The sequence below is a fragment of the Tubulanus polymorphus genome, chromosome 6 (assembly GCF_964204645.1).
Source record: "Tubulanus polymorphus chromosome 6, tnTubPoly1.2, whole genome shotgun sequence".
Taxonomy (NCBI): domain Eukaryota; kingdom Metazoa; phylum Nemertea; class Palaeonemertea; order Tubulaniformes; family Tubulanidae; genus Tubulanus; species Tubulanus polymorphus.
The window spans coordinates 18,547,055-18,560,879 of NC_134030.1; the positions used below are offsets into that span (position 1 = coordinate 18,547,055).

Consider the following 13,825-nt stretch of genomic DNA (forward strand, 5'->3'; position numbering starts at 1 on the left):
CCCATTTGGACTTTTCATCATTTCAAAATTTTCTTAACAAAAAAATTTCGAATTATGAAATCCGCCCTTAGTTTTAAATGTAAGTACATATCCTGTCCGCAGTAAAGAAATCAATGATGGACATCTATCAAAATGTGGATTTTTAAACTCTGAATAGAAGTTTTAAGACCCCGCAGAAAAGTTAAGTTTTTACTGGCTGCGGATGCCCCCTTTTTTGGTACGACTTGTGATGATACATCCCTGCCCCCAAGAACGATGGCGGGACAAACGTTAACACACGGGACATGATAAATAACATAGCAGATTTTAGTTACATTGACAAATCAAAGTATGATGAACACGGGGGCATAAATAGTGACATTAGCCACGCAGTAAGCAGGACTTACGGGGGTTAGTTTCACAGTTTTGAGTTAGATTCGACTCTTTAACAGTCAAAATACGTTCATTTTCAATTATCTATACTTTTGATGAGGTAACTTTATAATTGGATGCTACTTGTGGCTGATGAAGATCCACCAGGTGTCACTTGCATGCGGTTGCACATCAACTACAATAGAGGATTCCACTTGTGACAAGTGAGAATCTCACATTCTTCAATTTCTTCCATATTTCAATTAATCAAAATCGAATCGACTTTTCTTCTCTTCGACTAAACCAATCATCAAAGAAAACTATACCAAACACCGACGGTAGAAAAGTGTGAATCCTTTTTCGAGGCTTCTTTCGAAGAGAATATTTGGATTCAAGAGTTTAAAACTCCAGAACGCTTAAGTTGAAAATTGAAAATGAACTGATTTTGATTTCAAAGTAAAACTGATAGTTCGTCACAATGCCACCTGGTGGTCAAATACACAGCTAATTTTACAATCTCAATCCTAGAATCGAATCCGAACTTGTAACTGTGCAACTAGTTTTCGTAGAGGTTTCGAAAAAGCGATTATTTCATTTATGAATAATGGGCGGCAACATTTCCGCCACTCACCTGAGGTCGCACAAAAACTTGACGCTGTCCGAATCTTCGCGACGCATCAACCATTCCCTAAACGCCGGATGGAAAAACATGTGAGTCCGATCCTTGCGGCGTACGAGAAAGTCGGAAACGGCGTCGAGACGCGCGCGGAACTCGTCGCGCGAAATGAACCGATCGACGTGCGCGGCGTTCACCGCGTCGTAGATGTCGTCGCTCGCCAGCGGGTACAACGACGCCAGGCACACGTTCAACAGCGGGCACACCTTCTCGAACGAGCGCACGCTCGGGAACTTCAAGTTGAAACGCAGCAGAAATATCTCCGTCAAGTTCACCGGCAGGATTTTGTAGTTGGCGGTTTTCGGCACGAGCGCACCACGCGCGATTAAATCGAGGGTCAGTTTCGCGAACAGGAACGAGCCGCGACTCAACGCGAGGAGGTGGTTGACGAATTTGACGCGCGCCGCCGTTTCTAAGTTGCCGTTGAGCGCGACGTTCGAGCGCAGCGTCGGCGCGTTGGCGACGCGGTAGTTCGTGTAGTCGGTCATGTCGCGCATCGCGAGCGGCGTCTGCTCGTCGAGGTCGCAACGCGCGAACGTCGACGTCGTCAGCGGTTTCGCGATCTCGACGAACAGCGTGCGCACGCTCGCCACCAGTTTCAACCAGTCGGGAAGCAGCGGAGCGTGCGCGCACAGAAACGACGCGATCGTCGAGCCGTAGTCCGGTTTGTGAAATTCGGCCTCGTTCAGCGAATCGACCGCGATGACGAATCGGTCGGCTGCGTTCAATTTGCCTGATTCGCGAAGCGTTCGCAGCGGTTCGACGATTCCGGCGGTGAACGCGCGCGACGGATCGCGTATGCATCGTTTTAACGACAGCGCGTCCTGCAACGCGACGTCCTGCACGAGCAGCTCGCGGTACGCGGTCAAATGCGGCGAGTTCGACATATAGGCGGCGATACTGTGCACGAATTCGGGCACCATGCACGTCACGTTGTTGTCCGCTTGGCAGAAATGATACGCGACGACCTGTTCGGCGATTCGATGCAGGTGGTCGTACGTAGGCAGACTCGTCATCGACTGGTCGAGCGATTGTCGACTGGTCGACTGGTTTAACTGGTCGTCCGAGCCGGCTAGGTCCTGTTCGCTGACGCTCAACAGCGGTCGACCCTTACCGTTAACTGTGTATTCTGAAAAATAAGAAAACAAACTCGGGGCATCAGTTTGCGGAATCGATGATGTCATGGGGGGATTTATGGAGGATGTGATTTTCTATGTAAGGATTTATAGAGGCTCAAAATCACTTGCTTGTATAATAATGCCTGTAGTAGACAGTGCTTGAATCCTTTAACCCTTTCCGTGCTGACTAATTAATACCCTATAGTGCGTGAGAAAATGTGAGAATTTGGGGAAATTCCACCCTAGTGTGTTAAATAACAGGAATAGCACTATAGTGCGTCTACACTGCCGCGCGGTGTATCATTAGTTACTAGTATTTCATTATGTTTGACAGGTGCTGCCATCTTTCAAGAGAGATAATTACTAATTCCTAATTAAATCAATACACTGCAGCTAGCAAATTAGCAAAACCAGGTGTACTAGCAAAATCCATCACCGATTTATGCACCGCACTGCGGTGTAGACGCACTGAAAGGGTTAAAACAATATTACAAATTCCTATAAATTAGAAATTCCTAGAAATTACGGATAATGGATTTTAAACTATTTGAACTTTCCGCACAGATTTCCTAGACTTTCTATCTTCGGGCAACCTCTTTACCTCCTGTCTCTACTTCTAGACTACCTCACCGCCTCGAGGCAACCTCTCCACCGCCTGATCACGACTGTAACACTCACCAGATTCAATAATTCCTCCATTACCCTCTCCGAACGGACTATAAGCCACGAGTTGTTCGATGATAGCTGTTTTACCGAAGCCGACCCCGCCGCTGATTATAACACCTTGACTTGAATCATCACCAAATAATTCCTGAAAAAAAAAAAAACCAGTCGAAATTAAAGTATCTATCATGAAGAAAGAGTGCTGATTAAATGTCTAATGTCTGGTGTTTGTAGTTCATTTTCAATAAAAAATGTCTTAGGTGACGTTCTGAACACGTGTGAAATGTGGATGGATGGAAGGTCATTAAGTATTGAATATCTGATGGGTGAGCGATGCTTGGTCCAAGCTTCCGACTGATACCTATACGTGTGTTCAAACCACACTTCTGTTCTTCTGTTTAAAAGCAAACGTTCGCGGGACGAACCTTTTCGATATCACGAAACAGCCATTCCCTTCCGATAAATACTGGGTTCGTTTCCTGATGCGCCACCTCGAAATGTATCGGTTTCAGATGCAGCTGCGGCGGGCGAGGTGGTATAAATTTACCTGAAATATTTGCAAAAAGAAAATATTTAGAAATTATTGTCAAAATGCAGCTATCAAAACATAAATGCCGCACCCAGAAATTTGGAAAATTCCAAACAATTTTTGCTTTCCAAAAACATACCGGTACGACCAGGGGCAAGTTGCTCAAAAGGACCCGGTTCCACAGTTGTGAGTTAGAGTTTGAGTAAATGTCAGTTCATTATCAATGTTTTAACTCAGAGTCAAATGTTAACTCACAACTGTGGAACTGGATCCAGTTGTTTAGAATGAACCGTAACGTAGTAACAATCAAAAGTTCATCGTTACTATGGTATTTACCCGCCGGTTATCTTAAACCAACTTTCGAGCAACTAACCCCAGGACCCAGTTCCACAATTCTGAGTTAGAGTTAACTCTGACTTAAAGTTAGTTCATTTTCAATGAGTTAACTCAGAGTCAAATCTTGACTCGGAACTGTGGAACTGGACCCAGACGTTTAAAAGTTGGTTTGTGTTAAGAATCAAATGAATACTGCAGTGAGATTGCAGTTTGAATATCGCTACTACAGTGTAACCTCATTATAATAAACATCGGATACATCAATTTGTTGTCTATTGCAAACCTAGAATTTCATCCCAAAAAAGAAGATTTTGATAATTTCATAATAGATATAATGAACCAACAGTTGAAACGGACATATTTTCAAGAGCCCCTGGGCCCAGTTCCATAGTCATGGCTTAGACTTAAGACCATCTTAGTTCTATAACTAATCTAATGACTTAAGACCAGTCTTAAAATTTAAGACCATTTTTGGACTTAAGTCTAAACTGAGGAACCAGCCCCTGAAGTTTGTTGTAACGAGGTTTCACTTTAAGTCAGTCGCTTACAGGAAAACTTCTCAGCAACTTGCCTCCAGATAGCAAAAAAGGATTAAGTAGGATATAGGATAAGATCATCAGACACTGTAGAAAGGAAGGAAATGTTGTAATGTGTTGTTACCATACCATAAACCCGCAGTTTCTTCAATTTGAAAACTATCAACATTCACAGCTATTGACTTGAATCACTGTATAGTGGCGCGCCTTGGTATTTCTATTAAGAACTACATAACTTGCTCATTTACGGTAGCACTTCACCAGAGCTGAGAAAATCACATCACGCAGAATAGAGTGAAGCCCAAGCAAAAGTGTTAAGAAAATGCCGAACTAAGCTGTATTTGGTCCGGTTACACATTCAGGACTCGGCTGAGCTCATTTAAGTGCAGTCACAGTCAGGAATTAAGATATTAGATTGAAATTAGATTGAAGATAGGTCATAGATTGCCACTGCAATTCATGTCCGACTACACACTAGCGACACCTGGTGGATCCTCACTTGCCACAAGTGGAGTCTTATCTTATATTGTTGCGGTAAGTAAATAGCAGTAGACGATATCCTACGCTAGCGACACCTGGTGGAACTTGCTGCAAACAGGGTTGTTACTTACTATGTACCCGATATACACCAAATAATGAGCTCAAGGTTAAACTAGCTGAGATGCCTGGGGGGTCAACTGTCAACGCAGTCAAATATTTCATACTATTATTATCTATGGGGAGTAGAAAGATTCCCTGTATCTCAATTTTGGTTAATGGACCAATTTTCTATCATTATGTAACCTTGTTTACACAACCGAATAATCTATAGGTTCAGTTAATATACGTCACGTACGTTTTACATTTGAAAACTCACGTTCAGTAACAGGCCGGTTAAAATCATTTTGAGCGAACCCATTAATACTCATGGTTCAACTTAGCATATGCTTACAAAGGTTTGAGTTCTGTACGATAGCTCATAGCCCTAGTGAACATCAGTTTGTCCATTCAGAGTAAGTCAAAAGTTAGTGAAATTAAGTCCATCCAGAGTTAGTCGAAATCAGTACATAAAAAATTAGTCAAATCTAATCGACCGACAGTTAGACTAATTTCGTTCATCCAGAATTAGTGAAATTCAATCCAGCCAGACTTATTCACATTATATTTCGAATAAGTTAAAACTAAGCATTAAGTTATGAAACTTAGTCCGTGTTTAGTCATTGAACAGTCCAGAGTTAGTTATAACCTTGTCCGAATAAAGTTTAACCCTTTCAGTGCTGGCTAATTAACACCCTATAGTGCTGAAGATAATTTGAAAATTCTGAAAAATTCCACCCTAGTGTGTTGAATAATGGGAATAGCACTATAGTGCGTCGTCTACACCGTGGCGCGGTGTATCGTTAGTTACTAGTATTTCACTATGTTTGACAGGTGCTGCCATCTAACAAGAGAGATAATTAGTAATTACTAATGAAATCAATACACTGCAGTGCGGTGTACTAGCAAAATCCATCACTGATTCGTACACCGCACTGCGGTGTAGACGCACTGAAAGGGTTAAAGGATTCTAAAGCGTAGTTAGATAGTCCGAGAGTAAAAAGGTTAGTCCGAAAGTTAATTTAGTTCACCTTTTCCTAACGCAGCCCGAGCCGATCTCCGAACGTACGGCTTACGTCTGCCCAAAATATCATCGGCGCGTCCGGAAATATTGGCTAGAAAAACACGCATCAATGTTTACATTAAATTTTCTAATTAAGAAAAAAAAACAAAAAGTCATCTTTATTGTTCTACATGATCGTTTCATTTGTAATTAGGATGATGGTCCTAGTTTTGTTAAGCTGTAGCAAGTGTGAGCTAGGTTTTTACTCGGAAAATGATTTTGGTTTATGTAAAGGATTAGGGAAAGGATTAAGGAATGAAGATTGAGGAATGATGAAGTAAGGAATGGATTCGGGAGTGAATTAGAGAATTGATAAGGATATGGATTAGGGTTTTTAGGGTGTTTATAGATGAAGGGTTACATAGAGTTACTTGTAATCAAGGGTGTCACTGCGGTGCAGGATAAAAAATGTCAGTGAGAACAGGACGAAAATGGGGAATGGATTAGGGGTGGAATCATAATGATTTAGGGAGGATTAGGGTTAGGGGATGGAATAAAGCATATGGAAATTGATTAGGAAATGAATTAGGGGATGGATTAGGGTTAGGGGATGGTTTAGAGATAGAGGATGGATTAGGGGTTAGGGCATGGATTAGGGTTAGGGGATGGATTAGGGGTGGAATCATTATGATTTAGGGGTGGATTAGGGTTAGGGGATGGAATAAAGCATAATGAAATTGATTAGGAAATGAATTAGGGGATGGATTAGGGTTAGGGGATGGTTTAGAGATAGAGGATGGATTAGGGGTTAGGGGATGGATTAGAGCATAAGGAAATTGATTAGGAAATGAATTAGGGGATGGATTAGGGTTAGGGGATGGTTTAGAGATAAAGGATGGATTAGGGGTTACGGGATGGATTAGATTTAGGGGATGAATTAGGTTTAGGTGGATTAGAGTACGAATAAGGGAATGAATTTGGGGATGATTAAGGGTATGTATTACAGGATGGAATCGGGTATTAATTAAGGGTTATAGACTTACTTGTAATGGAGTGAGGCCGCTGGGGTGTAAGACCCGGCGTATAGCTAGCGTTAGACAAAGCACCTACGCTCATTAAACTGCACATACTTTCAGCGCTCGGGTCTCTACTGGACGGACTGAACGGCAGATTACACGTCAACCTCGTGGCGTTACTCGCCATACTGTGCATACTGCGATCACTACCAGACGACACTAGAAAATATAAACATCACGACAAAATTAACGCAGATTTCAAAATCCAAATTCGCTATCAATGAGTGGGGTTTCATAAATGGAGCAGTTACTGATGTCCAACTGCGCACAAGCAACAGCTGTTGAATCCTCACTGGTGCAGCAGTTGTCCTACCGCACACTAGCGACACCTAGTGGATCCTTACACTTGCCATAAGTGCGGCAGCAGTTGATGTCCTAGACTAGTATCCTCCTCCCTCGGCAGGGATTCGAACCCGATGGCATCTCTAGACGCAGCCACGGCAAGAAACCACGCCACACTAGACATGGTGCGCAGGTTTATCGCGCAAAATTTTGTGGCACCAATCTGATTGCTGATTGTATATCGTTAAGGCAAATTTAATCATTTAATGACATCATCTAAGCTGCGCGTGTAGCTGCGCACTCGGTCTAATGCGGCAGGGTTTCGTACCGTGGCAATCTCGATGCCATCAGGTTCGAATCCCTGCCGTGGAAGGATGGTGACAGCAGGTGGATCCTCATTTTGCAAAATCCTTGATTGCCGCAGTAGCACTTAAATTTATCAACTACAAGAGGACTTCAAAGTCCTGAGGTTCGAAGAAGCAAAGTCTGATGTATAAATTATAAATTACATAAAAGAAAGGCAAATTATGAAAAAGGAATTAATATCTCTCATTCTTCGAACCAAAAATGTAGGAGAAATTGAAGCAAGGAGACCCAAGTAACGTATAGTGACACCTGACACAGATTCCGCGCTTAGTAACCAATACGAACTAAATGTCAATGTTAGTGACATTTTCAGGAAACCCGGGTCGTGGTTCCGTGTATTTGTCGTCGGATATAAAACATCAGTAGATCAGACGCTAGACATCAGACGTCGAAATTGTATCCGAAACGTAAATCGATCGATACATTTCACAGGCATCATCAATCATACGGAATTCCGAACGATAAGCAACCGATAAATATTCTTATCTATCATCATATCGGCGTACTAATAATCGATACGCTTCATACCTCCGTAGGTATGTCCGTATAATTGCCGCTTCGTCGCCGGGTCGTTGAGGGTACGAAATATCAGATATTAATCGATGGATTGATTTAACCCTTTTTACGCCTGTTATCTACGAAATTGAACCCTTTGATTACATTTTCATTAGGAATTCTAGGCTCATTTGTTATGATTGTGTACACACTAATATACTCATTCACTATGACGTTTATACTTATTCACTATTTACTTGAATTATGTTTATACTTTAACCCTTTCAGTGCATCTACACCACAGTGCGGTGTATAAATTGGTGATAGATTTTGCTGTTGATAATATTTTGATATTGATGTAATTAGTAATTATCTCTCTTGAGAAATGGCAGCGCCGGTCAAACATAGCGAAATATTAGTAACTAACGATACACCGCGCCGAGGTGTAGACGCACTATAGCGGTATTCCCGTTATTCAACACACTAGGGTGGAATTTTTAAAAATTTTCAAATAATCCCCAGCACTATAGGGTATTAATTACTCAGCACAGATAGGGTTAAAGACTTATTCATTTAAAGCTTCAATCTTTTTTTACCCTTAGTATCGAAGTAGAAAGCCACAAGATTAAGACGACGAAGCAATAACAATAGTTTCACCCGATATGAACAATCACGAAAATCCCCCGAAGTGACCATTGATATTGTAACCATCGCGTGAACTCCTCGTCACATCCAGAAACTATAAATCTCACAGTCGGAAATGTTTTCTCGAACTTTATATCAAATTCGACATTTCGACTATATCCGAGTAGTCACCTCGCGGAATACGCATTCAAATAGGATTCAGATACGCGAAGATGACTACGAGGATATAGTCGAAACCGAATTATCAACTCGCGGAAACATTACCGGCCCACTTTTTATTCCGAGCGCGGGAGTTCGTACAATCTTTACAACACGGCCAGATTGTTTCAGTTTCATCATCGATGGCTGTCCGATAAGAAATCACGATATACGACACTGAAAATCGACTGGCATCAAATAACAAATATTCTAGCTTTGTATCAGGGATAAGATATTTGTACGACGGATGCCGATATCATTAGATTATTTGTAATCGAGAGATGATCGAACGAATCTAGTGCAGGTAATCATTTACGAACCAATTTTCATCAAAATGTCACATAAATAAGTGACGAGAACGACGAACCTAAACAACGCGATGAAATACACGCAGTCGCGATAAAAGCGATTTATTGAGCGGCTATAGAAAGTAACCGCGTAAAACATGTCCGCCTACGTCACCCTATGACATCATCAAATCGACGAGGCGGCGTAGTTGATGATGTCATCCATTTACAGAAGCAGCCATGTCTTCGGAAGAGACAGGTACAACTAAACCAGCCACCGCGGTATATTCTATGAATTTTCAATACGTTTCAGATAAACTAGAAATGATTCTGATTTCGAGACTGTTTTCAGGCATGGGTCAAGCCTACTGCTGTTACTGCTCGAGGGGTACTCGTACGACCTTTCAAACTCTCTTCTTTTTTCAAGACATCGATTGCATAGTAGATTTATTTTCGAAGTATTTTGGTTTCGACATTAGGAAAATTAAACTAACGTTCCCACGTGTTCAGAATGCATCTGGAGGTGGCAAGATTCTATAATTTTCAGGGGAAGGACCCCCCACACCCTTACGGTTCTGTAATTAGGCTATGTCTTCAAGTAGTATTCAGGATAACAGGCTGTATCTGCCCCCCCCCCCGATTTTGATCAGTTTGTAAGAAACTACTCTGTAGTAGTCCGGTCTGGATACTAGACAGCTCGTCAAGGTAACTACTCTGAAGTAGTCCGGTCTGGATACTAGACAGCTCGTCAAGGAAACTACTCTGAAGTAGCCCGGTCTGGATACTAGACAGCTCGTCAAGGAAACTACTCTGAAGTAGCCCGGTCTGGATACTAGACAGCTCGTCAAGGTAACTACTCTGAAGTAGTCCGGTCTGGATACTAGACAGCTCGTCGAGGTAACTACTCTGAAGTAGTCCGGTCTGGATACTAAACAGCTCGTCAAGGTAACTACTCTGAAGTAGTCCGGTCTGCATACTAGCTCGTCAAGGTAACTACTCTGAAGTAGTCCGGTCTGGATACTAGCTCGTCAAGGTAACTGCCGCTGTTATTCAAGGCTAAGGGAATGTTGTCACCTGACGACGTGCAACGCCGTCAATTAGCTTTTAATAACAATGATTATCAATAACAGCAGTAGTCGACGACGACGAGATAATCGATACGGCTCAGACGAGCTGTAAACACACCCTGTAACATTACTGTACTAACCGCGAAAACCACACTCAAACGTGGTGAACGGATATTAAGATAAAAATCCACTATCTACAGATTGAAAGAATTTAAAAACAAGATCTAAGGTAGTATCCAGACCTGGCGATGATCTCTAGGGTGAGATCTAAGGTAGTATCCAGACCTGACGATGATCTCTAGGGTGAGATCTAAGGTAGTATCCAGACCTGACGATGATCTCTAGGGTGAGATCTAAGGTAGTATCCAGACCTGACGATGATCTCTAGGGTGAGATCTAAGGTAGTATCCAGACCTGACGATGATCTATAGGGTGAGATCTAAGGTCGTATCCAGACCTGACGATGATCTATAGGGTGAGATCTAAGGTCGTATCCAGACCTGACGATGATCTCTAGGGTGAGATCTAAGGTAGTTCCCAGACCTGACGATGATCTCTCGGGTGAGATCTAAGGTAGTATCCAGACCTGACGATGATCTCTAGGGTGAGATCTAAGGTAGTATCCAGACCTGACGATGATCTCTAGGGTGAGATCTAAGGTAGTATCCAGACCTGACGATGATCTATAGGGTGAGATCGTAAAGTCGTGTCTTATATTTTAGATTGAATAAATAAATTCTTGTTTTTAAATTCTTTTAATCTGTAGATAGTGGGTTTTTATCTTATCATTAAAAATATCTCATCTGAAATCTTTTGATTTCCAGACATCGACGTATCCGACGAGCGAACCGACAAATATGAACCGCGGTCAATCGCTTACCGGTTCGGGTTGGATGGACGTTTGTGAAACATGAACCGGAGCTGAAATTTCCAATTATATTCTTCCGTTTCAACAAAAATTCCACGATTTCCGCCCACCGCAGACATTACGTGTACACGTATCGATGCAACCGAGTTGCGGTCTAAAAATAGATATAGATTTTTTCATAAACCGTACAATAATTGAATTGATCAAAGAATTCTGTTTGAAGATATATGACGTGTTTGATGATCGGCAGAAAATGTCAAACCATCTTCACCAGTTCGCTCTTTCAAAATACATGTACCACTGTATACAGCCCGGAACGTCAACTTCGAACGCATTCGATAATACTTTATCAATAATTTACGATTTGTGATTGGCCTGGCTTCAGTGGAAACATTTTTCTAATAACGATGAACTATGTATCTACAAACACCAGACATTACGTAGATATCTTATTATCAGGGTGTTTAAAAAAACCGATCGCCCAAACTTCAAACCCGTTCATTTTTTACGGTAATCGAGCTTTTGCTTGCGCTGCCCCTGTTTTATGGAATAATCTACCTTTAACCTTACGTACTAGTGATGATATTAATTATTTCAAAACCAATATTAAAACATTTCTTTTTACTCAGTATTATGATAACTAATGTTTTATTAAAACTATATTATTATCGTAATGTATTCATTATTGTAAACCGCCTTGAAACGCGGTGTAAAGCGGTATATAAATAAAATTATTATTATTAAAATTATTATTATTATTATGTTTGATCATAGAATGAACTACGGACACTGGACGGGAACAACATCGGCACGCCTGCCCGCCCGGACAGAGGCGAAGACGTTACCCCTCGCGTCCTACTGCTGAGGGGTAAAAACTGATTGTCTGTACTTAACATGTGTTCACCTGCTACAAACACCTGCTTCCAACTACTAACACTAGACATTAGACATTTATTTCCGTTTAAAACCGAGGGTTTAAAACCATAAACCCTGGATTGACGAGACCAGTGACCGGCGGCTTAACCCACTCGCGCACTGCGCCTCTCAAGGGGTTGGTTCCGGGCTAAAATTTCTAGTAACCAAACGCAATCGTTTTTAGAAATGATTTGTTTTCAGCCTGACTAACAGCGTTGTTGCGCAATGCGCTATAACTACGCCGAAGCCTATATGTGATTGTAGTGTCCGATTACAACAGCGTCTGCACCAGGCGTGTTGACTTTGGCTTTTCATCCGTTTGGGTTTGCGCGTGCAACAGTTACCGCTACCAACAGGATAAACTGAACTACATTTTCTCGTCAGTACTAACCGCGAGTATCCATTCAACAAATACCAACTAGGGTAATTTTTAGCGGAATACCAGGTTATCAATTAACCACGACTCCATAGCTGTGGGTTAAGATTTAACTCAAGAGTTAACTGATCAGTGGCCGATCCAGACAGGGGCAAAATGCAAAATGAGCTGATTTGATATTATCTCAAGTCTCAATTGTGGAACCGGGCCGAAATGAGCGTAGCAAGGTACTATGTTGAGCTCACTCGTAGAATTAAGATATCCAAACTTAGCGACTTAGCCCGATATTATTTGAGGTTCGACCAGTGGAACGGGGCCAATAAGCCTCGACATGTAACGTTATCGAGCGTGCCTGATATCGAAAACATCAAAGACAAGTAGTATTTTCTTCGACGTATTTTCCCGATTTTATCAGCCGACGAAAAATACCGAACCGCGAAAAACACAAACAAACAAATACAACCGATGCATTCATACATCGTTTGTTCAGGAAGGACAGGAATTTCGCAATCGGTAATTCAGGTATTTCTCGTTGAGCCGCCGCTGCTGCAGAGATGAACTAGTTACATCGCGATTAAATAACTCATAATTAGACCGATAATTCTCGCGTCGTTCCTTCCTTTCTTTCCGCGCCGGTATTCGGTTGTTGATATAAACAGACGCGCGTGACTCGGGAAAGAAATCATTCTACGACCGCGGTAATAGATTCCATTAGTGGCAATTGAGGATCCGCCAGGTGTCACTAGTGTGCAGTAGGACATCAACTACTTCAGCAATCAAGGATTGCACTTGCACTTGTGGCAAGTGAAGATCCACCAGGCAACACTAGTGTGCATTTGGACAACTGAATCACTTCCCATACTCTATCTACAATTTCTCAAATTCTACGAACAATTACTAAAAATTCTGCTACACAGATTAATCTGAGGTCATCAAGAGGCACAACTTGCCATCGATTTCTTCTTTGCTTTAAATTAATTGCGTTAAATAGGTTTAAAGAACTCAATTTTAACCGAGTTGATATCCAATCAATGTGCACGCCATCCACCTGGCTAGCTGGTACAGGATGGGCTCCTCATAGCGAGAACTTAGCATCAATCTTATTGAAGCCTTCAAGAAAAGATTTCTGCCTCCATTAAGCTCAATTATGACATCACAAGTTACCATCTGATTACAATATGATTAAATAACAAATCGCTTTAGAAATTATAATTATCTTAATGAAACGCGTGAGGTGTGACAGTGTCATAGGGAGATTTATGGAGGAATACATCTTTTCCAGTTATACATATGGTTAGGCAGTCATAGGGGGATGATATGGAGAGGGCCATCTAGGAAATTCTATAGATTAAATCATTAGACATGACTTGATGATGTCATAGGAGGATATATAAAGGCCCAATTTGACCATGATTTGTGAAGGCATAATCTGATATTGTCGTCAGGGAATGGCTTCATGCAG

General features: G+C 41.8%; 1 protein-coding gene across 1 annotated transcript in view; it reads right to left on the reverse strand.

Annotated features, from left to right (window-relative positions):
• Positions 1–13,825, reverse strand: part of LOC141907897 (protein TANC2-like) — a 112,662-nt gene that overhangs the window by 19,142 nt on the left and 79,695 nt on the right. Inside the window, exons 7-11 of the mRNA XM_074797652.1 lie at positions 6,832–7,023; positions 5,817–5,900; positions 3,234–3,355; positions 2,824–2,956; positions 983–2,156 (exon numbers count right to left, since the gene is read on the reverse strand). Of these exons, the coding sequence (XP_074653753.1) occupies positions 983–2,156; positions 2,824–2,956; positions 3,234–3,355; positions 5,817–5,900; positions 6,832–7,023 (1,705 nt within the window). The remainder of the gene's footprint in view (positions 1–982; positions 2,157–2,823; positions 2,957–3,233; positions 3,356–5,816; positions 5,901–6,831; positions 7,024–13,825) is intronic.